Source organism: Anopheles stephensi, unplaced genomic scaffold, assembly GCF_013141755.1.
Source record: "Anopheles stephensi strain Indian unplaced genomic scaffold, UCI_ANSTEP_V1.0 ucontig31, whole genome shotgun sequence".
NCBI lineage: Eukaryota > Metazoa > Arthropoda > Insecta > Diptera > Culicidae > Anopheles > Anopheles stephensi.
Genome location: NW_023405247.1, coordinates 52,976 through 68,151, shown reverse-complemented (window position 1 = coordinate 68,151; position 15,176 = coordinate 52,976). Strand labels below are relative to the sequence as shown.

The 15,176-nt window shown below is 44.9% G+C and overlaps 1 protein-coding gene across 6 annotated transcripts; it reads right to left on the bottom strand.

Moving 5' to 3' along the window:
* Positions 1–7,996: 7,996 nt before the first annotated feature.
* On the bottom strand, positions 7,997–13,473 carry LOC118516529 (transcriptional activator protein Pur-alpha-like). 6 transcript variants are annotated; one of them, XM_036062465.1, is made up of 3 exons: positions 13,380–13,473; positions 13,059–13,294; positions 7,997–11,084 (listed from the first exon to the last, which is right to left on the bottom strand). In XM_036062465.1, exon 3 carries the CDS (start codon positions 10,396–10,398, stop codon positions 9,550–9,552), a length of 849 nt encoding a protein of 282 aa, XP_035918358.1. In that variant the 5' UTR covers positions 10,399–11,084; positions 13,059–13,294; positions 13,380–13,473; the 3' UTR covers positions 7,997–9,549. The 6 variants fall into 6 exon arrangements, with proteins under 6 accessions (XP_035918358.1, XP_035918364.1, XP_035918360.1 ...); XM_036062471.1 differs by lacking the exons at positions 13,059–13,294; positions 13,380–13,473 and adding an exon at positions 12,243–12,530; XM_036062467.1 differs by lacking the exons at positions 13,059–13,294; positions 13,380–13,473 and adding an exon at positions 12,261–12,340.
* Between the last annotated feature and the right edge of the window lie 1,703 nt (positions 13,474–15,176).

Genomic DNA, 15,176 nt, shown 5'->3' with positions numbered 1-15,176 from the left:
ACAGCTCACAGTTTTCCCGTGGCTATGCTGTCATATGGGGAGTGTGGCGCTGCAGCTCCGCCATTTTCTCCAAGATATGTCGCATCGTGAAGATCTGGTCAGTGGTTGACTTTCCGTTTCAGAATTCTCTCTGATAGTTTCCTACAATCTGTTCGACGATTTTTAAATATCAGAGAGAAAACCTATCTCTGTTTTTGTACTTTGGAAAGTTGATGCCAAAATTCCAATCGCAAGCCATCGATTCCTTATCCCATACACCTCAGTAATTATGCGACGAATTCGAGTGCTACACCATCATTTTTTATCAGTACTGCTACATCCCTGGTGCCTGGTGCTTCGTTGTTTTTGAGCCAGCGAACCCTGGAACGACGACTCTAATAGAAAAAATGGCCAGGCGATTTAAATTCAGAGAGCTAGTAGATTACAAAGTATTGTCCTGGAAGACGGCTAAATTATCCCATCCCATTTGTTTATTCAATTAAAACCGACGAACTGATTAGCCCTGTCGGCATTGTCTGCGAACATAAATTTACCTTTAACATACTTTTTCTTAACGCACAACTGAAAGGTTTTGTCTCAGAACGTTTACGCGCATTAGTGTCTCTGCCGCAGACATTCCCGATTCAAACGCCTCACCTACCGAGTTGAGGAGACGACACATAGAGACGAATGGGTCAAGCGAACCAAACGAGGCCCGAGGCTCTGCAATTGATAGCATTGCCCGAGACCGGAGCGACCTGGCTGGCACGTATAGACTCACCGACGAGAGGAGCGTTGAATGCTTCCGTCGAGCTGTGGCAACCCGATCAGCAGACCTATAGTCCAGACTACGATCCCAGCAGCGTAGGGCGAAACGGGTAGCTCTACGTTGAATGGACACGAGCCGCGCTAAGTTCCATTATCACACTGTGCTCGCATATTCCATTAGCGATCAAACCAGTCACGGAGCTCCCACGTCATGTTTTTTACCATTCCTAGCAGTTGGTGACACCTAGCCACGACATGATCCAGCTGTGGCATAGACTCAGGGCGTTTCGATTGCACCAGGAATCACAAGTAGATGGTCCTCTGGTATATGGATATCCCGGAATGTTGAATAGTCGGCGTATAACAGAAAGTTTTTGTCAGGAAGCACCATCGACAGGTCGTTGATGTTGAGCCTAGTATTGAGCACTACCCCAAAGAACACCGGAGCATGCAAGGAGCGATCTTGAAATGTAAGAGCCCAGCCTTACTGTGCAGGAACGATCAACTAGGTACGATCGTAGCCATATCACCAAGCGGGTTGGCAAGTAGAACGGTGTAAGCCACACTATTGAAGGTTGCTATAACCAGCATCAAATGATTTGTGGCAATTGCTAGCGAACTGCACTAGGTTTGTTGTTCTTAGCAAAACCATGTTGATAAACACTAATAAAACTGCGTGCATAGGCTAGTTGAGGCTTACGAACCAGTAGCTCAAACACCTTGGCAACGGCACATAATAAAGTTATGCTACGATAGTTCGAAGTCTCGCTTTTGCAATTCTTCTTGTGTAGGGGTTAGCCAAGATACTTTCCTGGAGACTGGCCAAAAAACTGAGCGTATTTAAATATTTTTGACAATACAGGGGCAATTGCTGGGGCGAACTGCTTGAGGATCGTCGCTGGGATACCATCGGGAGATGAAGTGAACGATGGCATGAAGTGATCAATGACATGGACATGAGTTTAATACCGAAGTACTTTCTGACCTTCTTTTCTCAATATCAAATATTGGAGCTCTGTGGATCAATCAAAGCATCATTTGCTAACACGAACACGACAGCCATCACATCCCAACGCTTAGTATTATTAGTAGTGATGGGCAGATCGACCCGAACCTACCGGGTTGGAGACATTCGTAAGCGACCCGGGATCGTTCGGGTCGTGTTCCTAGTTCCAACGAGTTCGGGTCGTCCCGGGGGTGCAGCAAATTCGGATTAACCCGAGGGTGCAGCGAGTCCGGTTCAACTCGTGAGTTCGACGAGTTCAGTCTGATACATGAGTCGTCCTTAAATTGCTACGAGTCTACTCCGACTCCTTACCCTCACGGATCGACCCGAACTCGTTGAACCTTCGGGTTGAACTCGATTCCTACAGGAACGAACGCGACTCCGGGTCGATCTATAATTATTTGTTAGAAAAACGGTGTCCTCAGTTATTAAACAATCCCCTGTATCCACAAAAAAGAAGCAAAAAAACCGCGACACACCCGTATTTAGTTGATAACGCGCAACTTTAGTTGATTGGTTGGTTTTCGTTTGTTGGTTGGTTTTTATTTTTTTGTTCCATTTTTATTGGTTTGTAATCACATTTATTAGTATATTTCCTACTAACATTGTAACACCTGAATCAAATAATCAAAACACCTTGAAGCTGTCGACTCTTTTATTCCTTCCCGTTCCGTTACAACTCAGCAGTGCAGTTTCTTGTTCTTCTGTAACATTTCTTGTCCCGCTCTGGTGCAGTACATAGTGCCACGCGGATTTTGTTCGTGGCCAATGCACGCCGTAACTTTCTCTCTATCTTTCTCTCTCTCTCTACCTCTTTTCATCGTCCTTATATTGTTGTTATCCTTACGGGGCTTTGTTCGATTTTTCCCCATTCCTGACACCGGTTCTCTGTTTCAGTTATTGTTATTTGCAATACCGTTCCCCAACGTTGTTTTACACATTTATCCACTTTTGTTTGCTTGTTCTGTTGCACTTGGAGTTGCTTTCTTTCGCCGGTCTTTTTCACACGATTCGTACTTGCTCTGGTGGTTCATTTGCTTTGCTAGTTGTTGATTGCTAGAAAAATATTCATTTAATTAAGTTTAACCTCAACTCTTGCTGAACCTCGCTCCGGTGACCTTTTTCCATCATGAAGCATGCTCTCATTTAAAATACGCGGCATCCGTGGCTAGGTGTTTTGGTTATTAAATAAATCATAAGCAAACTATGGAACACATAGGTAAGCACTAGAGAATCTAGAACCTATACCTGAACCTGAACCTGAACCTAAAATGTAAACCATTTTGATTACAATTTTGGAGTGTAAAGCCGCTACCGAAAGAAATCATCTCAATTCTATCGAAACCACCACCACGATCGGCGCTGCGTTTGGTAGTAGTTCTACGTTGCAATGCCAAAACCTGATCGTTGGACCTGATGGACGCCGCACACACGTACCGGCCCGTTATCTGCTACTCGCTTTAAATTACTGATCTATCAAAGAATGGTGGCTCTGAATGCATAATGGTAAAGTGACGGCTCATTGCAGCAAAAACAATGGAACCCAAAACGAAAGGAACTCCGTCATCGTCATCTCTTCATCATCTAAAAATATACTTTCTTTTCCCTTTTAAATTGTTTTTGTTTTCCTCTATTTTGTTTGTTGTTTTGTTTCTTTCTGGTTGTGTTTGTGTTGCTTTATAATTGTTTTTATATCTGTTGTTCTTTCACCCAAATCACACACATACTCGGGAGGTGACTGTGTTTGTTATAGTTTTCTTCTCTTATTTCTTTCTCTTCCATTTTTACTTCTGCACATCTAATAATAATTAATTAATTCTTGCCTCTTGCATCTTCTTCCACGGTGTGGTTCTCTTTTATTAATCCAGTTTTTCCGTCTCCGCGTTGATGTGTCTGTTCGTAGCACTATTATTTCGTTTGAGTAGTATATAACGACCGTTTTCGTTCTTTTTTCTTTAATTCGCATACGTTTAAACTGCTATTGCCTTGCTATATGATTGAGAGTGTGTTCTATGTGTGTGTGTGGTTTTTTTTTTTTGTTAACGGGGGAGGTGTGATGTAGAAGAAGTAAGTGAATGTAAAAATAAAATTAAAAAAAGAAACACAAAAACCTCATGTTACAAGTGGTTTAAAAGATAAAAAAGTGAGTTTTGGAAAAGAAAGAACAAAAAACAATACAGGGGTTTTCAGTTGACAAGGCAATATCATTCATTTCTTTGACAGGCTTCTTAGATGGAATGGCAAACAGAGCTAGTTAATATGGCAACAACCTCAGATGGTAGGGAAATCAAATACCTTTTACTGTAATGTCAGATGATATGGTCATAGTAGCTGTTGATATTCCACGCACTTACCCGTGGCGTTGAAAGGACGCGTACAATATCAACGGTTACTATAACCATATCATCTGAAACCGTTACCATATCAAATTGCTTTGTTTGTCATTTCATCTTAGCTACAGCCTACAATAAAAATGGATGATATTGTCTTATCAAATGAAAAACCCTGTAAAATATATAGCAAAATGTGAGCTAGCGTGTAACATAAAAAGTGTTTTGCTTCCATTTTAAGGTGAATTTCGTTCGTTCGGAAAAATCTGTACTACGCGCATGAACCAACACTCAGTTTTACATTGCTAAAGGTTTGCGAGACGATCGCTCTTGCTACATGTAATTGTTCACGTTTACTTGTCATATCCAGTTTTCTCTTCTATTTGCTGTTGGTTATGCAGTGTTTTTTCTCCTCTATTTCATTCGGCTTTCTTTTTCTTTCCTTTTTAAACCTTCCTTATTTTTCTTTGTTTGCCGCCTTTTTTTTTGTTGCACCTTGCAGGTAAGGTCCTGCTCTGCATCTTGTTCGGGAGAGCGATTGCGGTGGAGCCACCATTAAATGGTCTTGTTTTTTTTCTTCTTGGTCGTTCTCTAGCTTTACGTATAAACTAACAGCATTTTGCCCTCGTTTTTTTTCTAGGTGGCGATTCCCAATCGATATGACCACGCGCTAGACTGCCGGTAACCCATCGGCGCTGAATGCTCTTGCCCCCATTTTGTGCCTTCCACATTTCTGTTATGGCAATCATCCTGACCACTGATTCGCGTAATCGAGCGTGAGGGGAGATTTGATCTCCGAAATGCGGGGTTTTGCCCTCAAAAGTCACGTTGTATGGTCTCTAGTGTCTATAGCTGCTTCACCACAGAGGACCTGATCACGGTTTGTGTTTCGCTGTTCAATTCGTTACTCACTACTGTCTACCATGACCATGCACTTGTATTACAGTACAAGTAATAATAATAATAATAATAATAATATATTCTTTTTCTCACATTAATTAAAGCTACTACGTAGGATGCAGAGTTTCTGGGAAACTCGTCGCTTTTCCCCTCCTCCGCGGGTTTTCTGTCCGGCTGTTACACAACGGGACGAAAAACACGGAACGGAAATGTCATATGCTCTAGGTGTACTAGGGTTCTGCGGGAGTGGGGAGCTTCTCATTTGAACCGGTTCCGGTCCACACCCGGGAATCAGATTCCGATAACAACAACGGATCGAACAGATCGAACGCGTCGAGTGAAGGTTTTGAAATTGTACGTTGCCATTGCTTCGTTTCGTGTGTTTCGTGTTCCTCTCCAAACTGAAAATTGTATTTAGCTTTACTTCCGTAAAGCTGCTGCACCCCCGGAGGGTTTTTTTTTCTTTGTTTGATCACATTTCGAAGGTTTTGTGTGTAAATAAAATTCGAATTTCCAGGGGGGGATTTCTTGTTTGCGTTTCGCTCACTTGGTCTAAAAAAAACATGCGCCATTTTGAATGGCCATTTTGAATTGGGGTACGTTCCATTTCCCGTACGGATCGTTGGCCATATATGATAGGAGATATCCGAAAAATTTAATAAAAAAACGAACCTTACAAAGACACAAACACACACACACACGCACATCGAGCCATACCATCGAAAACTTGTACACGAGTGCCTGTGACCGTCAGGTGCCGCTTTTGTGGGTGAGTGCTGATCATGTGCTAAGGGGGGCTTGGGGGGGTGGAATTTTCCATCGAATTTTCTTCGTTTTTTTTTCTACAATGCCACGTACATCGATCGACGTGCCACGCCGGAACCCCCGGGCCCGTTTTCCGAGATACATTTTATTCGTGATCGCTTAAAAATCGCACTACATGCGATAGTGGGTAGTTTCGTATATAAATTCGAGAAAAACCGGTTACTATTGTTGCATTCGCTTTTTCTTCTGAGTGCAGGGAGGCTTCTGCATCGATCGGGAAACAAACTATTGCGATTAGTATTGCTATTATTATTATTATTATTATTGGGAGGCTGCTTTCCTTCAATATGGGTGAACTGCTGGTTTGATTTCGTTCGTTCTAAGGTGCTCTAAGTGGGTGGGGGGGGGGGAGGGGGGTGTTCGTAAAGGCGCGCGCGGTTGGTTGGTTGTTAAAAAACGCTCGTAACGTAAAGAATGGCGCTGGCGAAATGCTGGTGAAATGCGGGTTCTGGTAAATTAGCGTGTGCTCTCGCGGATTGATCATCTATTTCTTTTCCATTTCCTTGTTTTGTTTTGTTTTTTTTTTTTTTGTTTTGTTTTTGCGCATCATATGCCTTAAATCGATACCTATGGTATTACTTAATCTTAACATTAGTTCTTCTCTTCTTTTTTTCCTTTTTTTTGTTTTAAACATTTTGTTTTGTGTATTTTCTACTCTTTTTCTCCTTGCTTTTGCTCTACTCAACAGCTTCTATATGTACTGTTGCATTGGTTTTCGGTACCCGGTTCGCACACATGGTTGATCTTCATCGCAAATCACCACACCCGCCTCGTTATAGTTTTGTTCTCTCTCTCTCTCTCTCTCTCTCTGTCTCTCTCTCTCTTTCGTTTGTTGCTTTGCTTTATTTATTCGCTACAATAGACTTGAAAGGAAACAACAGAATTTAAAATTTCACAATCTTTCATAATAGTAGATAGGTTTGGTTGGTATTTCGGTAGTTACCAAGAGTAGTTGCTTAACTTGTTATCCGTGTTTGTTTCTCTCTCTCTCTCTCTCTTGTGTGTACGTTCGTTCTGGTCGGCGTCCGCTTCATATTGCCATTTCGTTTTGGTTGTTTGGTAGTCGGTTACTTAGACTCACCGTTTGTTCCATCGTTCACCACCTTCTCCGTAAATATATTCCATCGAGTGTGTTATCGAGTGTGTTTTTAATTTGCTTCTCTTCGATCCGGGACGTTTTTTTTTAAGCATTTTTCCAGCAATAACAATCGACAGATTAAGACCCTAAGCAGTGCAGCAAAGTATGGACAACTCAAACGGGCCGCGCTCAGTACAACATAGTGATGCCCCAATAACACTTATTTTAACGATAGTTTGTACTTCCGTTCGTTACGTACTTGAGTGGGGGGGGGGGGGGTAGCTAATTAAGGAGAAAAACAGTGTACATCGTTTGTGTAAGTTTAAAATATTTTCTTAAAAACAAAAAACAAAAAATCAACACCACAAAACTATAACAAGAAGAAGAAACTTTACGAAAAATTAGGAGCAGCACGCTCATTTGTATGCTTCGCTAGTTAAGTTCAATTCTTTTTTTCAGCTGCCATCCTTACTTCGCTCATCAGTTGTTATGATTTGCATGCTTCTATTTAAAGGAAAATATTTCAAGTTGAATTGGTTTGAATCATTTTAAACTGCTCTTTCACATCCCAAACGCACCATGTTTTGTGCTTGGCGATGTTAGTTTTCCTTTTTTGTTTTCCTTTTGTCACCTTGTTTTCTATCTTCTTATAACATTTAACAATAATATATATGTATATTGACTTCGTTATAATTTCCGTTTTTCACGTTTTCCTTTGCTTCTTGTTTCAATCAACCACACGCTTCCGTTTCCATCTGATGGTCAAGCTCAGATGCTGATTGTATTATACACTAGGGGCATGCCACCGCCACTACCAGTAAGAGATTTACACCGCACTTTTGTAATGATTCTAACACAACCGTGTTTAAACAAGATTCAACGGGGGAAAAAAAGCCAAAAAATTAATGGTTTGTAGTTTGAAGTCGAAGTGAAGTGAATAAAATGCGAATCCTTGCCACGGCCTGTTTGAAGTGTTTTCCACGAGGGCGCAAATGCACCTGACACATGGCACATTACCTTTGCTTTAAATTGCTCTTCTACACTCTCTCTGTGTGGTATCTTTGGCTTCACTTCGCACGAGTATGCTTCAATAACGAACAAACGAACAAGTACAACGTAAACTAGCAGTACACAACAATTTATTTTAACCTTTCTTTTTGTTTGTTTGTTTGTTTGAATAGTTTTCTTTCCACTTTTTCGCTGTCAACGTATCCATATATGGTCAGATTTTATCTGACCCTTTTTCTTGATTAGTCTCGTTAATTTTCGCGCGATCGTATCCGCGGTGTGGTAGGACGGGGGGGGGGGGGTTGTTTCCCGTTTTCTTCACCCCCCCCCCACCCCCCGCTCCATTCTTCGCCCAACATTTTGGCGAGCCCTGAATTATGTGTTTGTCATTGCTTTTCTCGCTTTGCCAGCCCCACCCGTTTACGGGAGCTCGCGGGGACTGTGCGCGGGGTTTTAAAATGGTTCGTACTTTGCTTCGTACGCTAATGTATCGATCGTTTAAACGTTTTAGCGCTTTACGTTGCTTTTTTACACACAACTGAACAGCAGCCTCTCAACGAATCGCTACCGTTAGACTGTGAGCGATGAGCCGTCTTCTTGACGGGCCTTGGCCAGATGGGCATCAGCATCAGGGAATTGTTGGAAACGATTTCACATGACACGTCTTGTCACGCGCCCATTCGCTTGTAGAAAGGCGCGGATTTTTTTATAGCACTCCTTCCCAGCACACTATAGCCTATCTGCACCTCTCGTATGGTGTTGTTGCGTGAGAAGCACAGCATGAGAAGTAAGTAAATTAAAACAAACAAAGAAAAAAAAACAAACTAAACAAAGTAACAGACGGCAAAAAAAATAAACAACCTTACACAACGAAAAGCCTAAGAACAACGGAAAACCGGTAATGGGAGGGAAGGATAATTATCTTCCAACCGGGCCAACCACATCCTCTAGATCCGATACTCGCCGCCATCGTGCGTGTCACGTGTTCGATCGACCATTTTCCAACTACACACACACACACATGAGTTACTTCCGACTTGCTTGCTTGCTTTAATATGCGCTTCCTTTGCACTTGTTTGCTATTAACTGCCGTTTCCACACAAAACTACCCTCCAACCACCACCATTTTTTTGTTTTGCCTTTTCAATTTAGCTTCAAACTACAAACCAACCAATTCGTTTGTCCTAGATTTTAACTGAAGTTGCTCCGAGCCACAACTGCTGCACTCCACTCACTCCTCTAAATATTCCCAACTGGATGCGTTTTTTACCAACCTCATTTTATTATTTATCTTCTCCGTTTGTTTGTGTTCGATTTTTAATCCATTTTTTCCATGATCTGCTCTCCTCGCTATTTGATCTACGCTTTATCATTATTATAATCTTTATTATTATTTGTTTTGTTTTGCTTTATATTACTCTCTCTCTCTCTCTTTTACCTTTTCTCTTTTCTCTCCACTGCGGCTTTTATGTTTGAATCTGGTTTTGTGTTGCGGATTCTGCCTTTTGTGTGTGTGTTTTTCGCCAGTTGGGATGCTCTTGCTACCATCGCGCTCCTTCGCTGCTTACCACCATCGCGTTTTTTTCTCTTCATTTTTGTATTATATTATGTGTGTGTGTGTGTGTGTTTTTCTTCTCTCGTAACGCAATTTTTTTTTACATATTATTTGATGTTTGCTTTTGTAAAGTATTATCGGCAGTGATTGAAGAAGTAGTTGACTCGGACGTTTTCTTCATTTTGTCACAGTAATCGTTGAGGATGTCGCGGAACCGTGGCCAGCACTTTTCCGGCACCGTGATCGCGGTGCGGAAGTTGCTTTTAACCTCCGACACGCGCATATATATTCCCCGGCTGTTCTGGCCGATGTCGAAGTAGAAGTTTTTGTTATCGACCCGCATATGGCGCCCCTCGGGCAGCTCGCCCTTGTAGCCACCGTCGTTCGTGCCGAACTCCTCGAGCAGGTCGGTCAGTGCGTCGCGGAACTCGATCATGCCCTGGGCCGGGATCGCGATCTGCGAGCGCGGACCGCCCCGCGTAATCGTCTGCGACACGCGCAGAAACCGGCCCCGTACGTTCTCCTTCAGGTCCAGGTAGTACCGCCGGTTGTCCTTGATCATCATCTCCGACTTGAGCTTACCGTCCTCGGGCACGTTGTCCGGGTTCGGTGGGCCGAGCGACGCGTAGTAATCGCTGAACGTCGACAGATGGTCCCGGAACTCGGCCGCGGTCGACAGCGCCAGAAAGATCTGGCTGCGCCGCCCATCCGCACCGATTTCCGCCACCTTGATGAACCGGCCGCGCCGGTTCTGCTTCACGTCCAGGTAGAAGCGCTTCGACTGGATCTGCAGCATCTTCGTGGCCAGCTCCTGCTCGGTCTGTTGGCTTTGCTGGCCGGAATCGAAGTCGCCGCTGCCGCCGCCACCCAGCACACCGCCACCGCCGTCCATCTTCTGTGAATAGTCCTTTTGGGCGCCTCCGTCGTGTCCACTACCAGTGTCGGACATTTCCGAGGTGCCACCGAACCAACCGAGAGTCAGATTAAAGTTTATTTTCTATGCCGCTTTGGAACCGGGAAAACAAGAAAAGTGACAGGGATAAGGCCCCTGTGTACTAGCAGTAGCCCTCACGGGAAGGTACTGCTGCTGTGGCAGTGCACTACCACACCACCGCTACGCTTCGTGCGCTTCGCAGCCGCTCGCCACGCACGCAAGCGCAACTACTGGCTTCGAAGTGGCTTGTCGGGCTGGGAGCCTCGAGTGCAGGCGCCGATCGTTGTCGTGTGAGATTTGCCGGCCTGACTAGCCTTGTGCGTAAGTGTACTTTCGTGTGTGTGTATGGGTAGGTGTGTTATGGGACGTCTAGCGATTCCTCCCGATCCTACGCCTCCGCCGGCCTCCTCCAACATATACCGTCCACCCGGCCCGGCTTACAGCATCCAACGGTCTGCAACGCGCACCAGCACCCGCACGTGTATCTTCGTCTCCTGCAGCAGCTCCGAATCGGTATTGAGCGTGGTTACATCTGCCGTACTGCTCCTCAATGCGCAACGCTACACATTCCACCTCCGATGCTATTGGTCATCTGCCGGACGCTGTACGCCACGCATTGGTGAAGATGTGGTTTTGCAGCATTCAAAGTAATTGTCCACGGGCGTGCTTCACTCTCTATCCGAGACCGCCTTAACTATGCACTGCGCACCTGAAAATGTCCATCAAGTTGGGTGATACATTAATATTGAAACGAACTATAATATCTCAAGCATAGTAACGTACGTAAGAGCGATTCCGGGGTTGATATTGGCGACGTCGTTCAGGTTGTTGTCAATGACAGCATTGAGATGAATTTCCACACGAAAAACCCAAACCCAAAGTTTGCATGTATGATGATTCAATCCAATCCAAGCAGCACGTTGTTGTTACGGCATACCGTTCAGCAAGAACCAAGAAAAGAAGGAGAAAAGAGTACATAAATACCAATAGAATTGTACAACATTTTTGAAGTCCGCGGGGTAGGCCTTTGATTAAAATCATTCCCGAACTTTGATCCATTCCCCTGCGAAAACTGCACGGCTGCTAGCTGAGCCACATCCATATACGCCAGTGTTTTGTTGGGGGCCTACAGATGCCAAATGCAGGTGTGTACAAGAGCGTGTACGCACACACTTATTGCTGTGTTGTGTTCAAACAGGCACATATTCAAACAAGCACGTACACTTTTCACACCTGACGGGTAGACCTCCGATACACATAACCACTGTGCTGTGTGCCCTTCTTTAACATTCACCGATGGGTTTTGAAAAATTCGGGAAAATTCGACCTGAGGGCAGTGAGCATCGTTCCAACCAGATTTCAAGCTTGCTTCGCTCACATTTGTTAGTCCCAGCCGCGGGTATTCTCCCGTGTCCGGTCTCGATTATGATGATGTGTCTTTTTTTTTGCCCAGTCCACACGCGTGACACTTCACGCTTATAATACACGCACGTTTTTCTCCTCCTTCTTTTTGGCACCGTTCGACGTGTGGAAGCAGAAGCACAGGAGGATGGATTTCTTTCCCTTCGAGTATGTTTGCAAAATTAGACCAAACCGATCAGCCGTAGCAGCAGCATCCTTTTATGCGAAGGCAAACATTCCATCGCAGTGTGCGTGACACTTGGACATAGCAGGCATTCCTCCTCCAGACTGCTAAGAATCGAATGCCGAAGGGGATGGTGATGTGTTTGAATGTTGCCGCAGAAAGAATACTTGCAAAATCAGTCTTCTTTTTCGCGTAAGGGTTTCTATTCCACCGCACCTAAACATCTTGCCTTTGTGGCAACGGGGCTCACTGGCTACACTTTTTTAACACCCACCTGAATCACAATTTTCACCCGGTACGAAATATTTCTTCCCGTTAATATTCGTGCACTGGAAAAGTTGCTAGTTTCACCGAACGTGCTACAAACTAATTACCGCGCCGAGTTTCGTACTGTCAAACATGCTAGCTTTGCTGCCAAGATGACGGCTGACGACAAAACCAATTCGCTTGATTCGCTTCTTTTTTTTTGCCCCACACACAGCCAAATCGTCGACACCGCGATCATCTGCGTTACACCGAAACTGACACGCATACAACCGAATACACACACACGCGAGCGCGCTCCCTTTCTGCTCTCTCTCTGTCGCGCGCGCTCTCCGTACGTGCGTTCTCGTTTCGTTCTCGTCTACGCACTTTTTTCTTTCCTTCACGCAAAGCATTTCAAATGCTCAACGCATTGCAATACAGCAGCGCTTGCACGGCGACAGTCACCTTCGTGCGCCAGCACGCACACGCACGCACACACACACTTACACATGCACGGAGGCAAACGCACATTTCGATACAGCTGCCATTCAATTCTTCTCTCAGACACTCGCTCGCTCCGGGTTCTCACTCGCTCGCTCGCTAGCTCTCCCGTCTGAAAACACAACCACCAACAGCAGGCAGCACTGTTACGTTCCTCTTTTTTTTTCTCACCCATCTTATGCCAAACTTTTCCACCTTTTCGCTATGGCACGAACGTGTGGGGAAAAAACCACCCCCCTCGATCCTAGAAAAATAATCCTTTTTCCACCCAGCTCATGGCCGTCGAGGTCGGCCACCTTTCGTCGGTCTTGGCTTACCGCGAGCGCGAGCGGACAAAACGTACCGATTTGTTGCGGATCAGCTGAATTTGCTCGCTGGTGCTGCTGCTACTGGTGCTACTGCTCCGGCGGGGTAGTACTGCTTCCAACCACAACACCACCTGTCCAGCCTGATTCGACCCTTTTTGTGCCGCAGCCACACGTCCCGCCAGCGCTCACGGGCGCTGCTCCTCCTCCTTTACGCTGAGCGGTCGCTGTAGGTCTTAATCGTTCCAGCAACACCGGTTCAACAACAACACACCTACAACAACGGTACGGAAAAGAATCGGATTAGCAAAAGACTGCGTTAAATCGCTTTTCCAACAAGCACAGCTAGCGGAACCCACTCGTATTGCTTGCCAAACTACCAAACACTCTGACGGATGGTAAATTTTCGGCCTCACAAGAAAAGTCACAACTGTCAAGTGAAATGAATGGCAGAGAGCGTGAGAATGAGAGCGGATATCATCGGATGAGAAAAAGGGCTCATCGCTCGCTCTTTCTCTCTCTCTCTCTCGCTCAAATTTTATGCATTTCTTTGTTACGCACTCTCTCGCTCCCGTTTATTGACTCTTTCAATGCTGGGAGGAGAAGAAAAATATTCAAAATTTTCTCCAAATCATCAAGGATATCATCTCGGCACGGCATGTGTTCCATACCGAAAGGAAAATAATAATCCTTTCTTGGGGAAATGTTTTCTGTCCTCCTGCTGCGGCCAATGCTGTGGATTGGAAATTGGACCATCGGCCATTGCATTTCACAAACGCTTTTAAAACGCACCAGGAGTCTCCATCAGCATTGCGCAAAGAAAAGCGAGGAGAGCACACAGTCATCGGTGACACCAGTATCGAGCCATCCGGATCATGGATCATCAATAAGGTTAACGATCTTAAGGTTAATGCTCAACGACGACGACGACGACCGTGCCATTAGCCTGGTGACTTTGGGATAGGATTAATAAAGAAAACGAAGAGAACCACCCCGACAAACGATCAGGCGAGCGAAGCCGTACGAAAGATTTCTAATCGCGCTCGGCTAAATAACTTGTCCATTTCCCACACGCGATAAGCACGCGATTTTCGGTGCAGTTTTATGTGTTCCCACTAAACGGACAGCATGTCGCAATCAATTGCGAGAAAACGGGGCTGCAATAGAGCTAGTACAGCAGAGACAGCTCAGGAGAAAAATCGATATGATACCGATTTTAATTATACATTCAATGTCACGAAGCGAATGGGCTCGTGCCTGCTTCTTAAGTATGCATCATGTTCGCATGGAATGCAAAGAAGAGGAAGGTGACGAAAAAAAACACCATTGGTCCTGGAGAGAACTTCATCTGTGCATGCTGCTATCCTTGAATGGTGCTTCCACCGAGCCATTTTTCTTTGTTGAACAAACAGAACAACCCGCACGAGCGTATCGTTTTGTAGCAATTTTTGACACTTTTTGGCCAACACTTTCTCACACTGTTGGCCAAGGATGCAGCCAATGAAATCGATACAGTCCTCTGCACGATTGTCTACCCTAATTTGAGCAACTAATGGAGATGCTTAGACCTCCCCAAACACTCCGTAGGATATGATTTGAATCAACAGCTAGCACACGTTAACGTTTGATCATCAAAACTACCCTCAAACACAGAACATACTATTCGCCACATCAACCGAGCCTGCTGCCATACACTGTCCACTGTACACTCACTATGACTGCCGTAAATGTCATTGCTTTCTCATCGAACAACAATGAAAGCAACACACAAAAAAGCACTCACACACACACACAATATTCACATCATATGGGCACCGTTTTCCCGTTGGAAAATAGAATCTTTATCCTTGTCCTGTGTAGCACATCTATGTTGCGTGTCGTGTCGGATGGAGAGTGTCGTGATCGACGTGAAAATCCGCCACACTGAGAGGCAGCTCCATCGAGCGAGGCTGCGCTACGTACGGTTGAGCGAAGGAGAGCCAGTTCCCCGAGAGCCGAAGCAAACGAAAATGCGGACGCGTGCAAGCAAAAAAAAAAAAACGGCCCCCACCGACAGCAAAGAAGGGAGGACATTTTCAAGACATCATTTCATAACTTCACACACGGGGTCACAAACGAATGCTTTGGTTTAAGCACACTGCACCGAGGCTCCCGAT

Bases quoted from the DNA above. Each gene is read 5' to 3' on its own strand.
- LOC118516529 (XM_036062465.1), bottom strand. From the start codon at position 10,398: ATGTCCGACACTGGTAGTGGACACGACGGAGGCGCCCAAAAGGACTAT.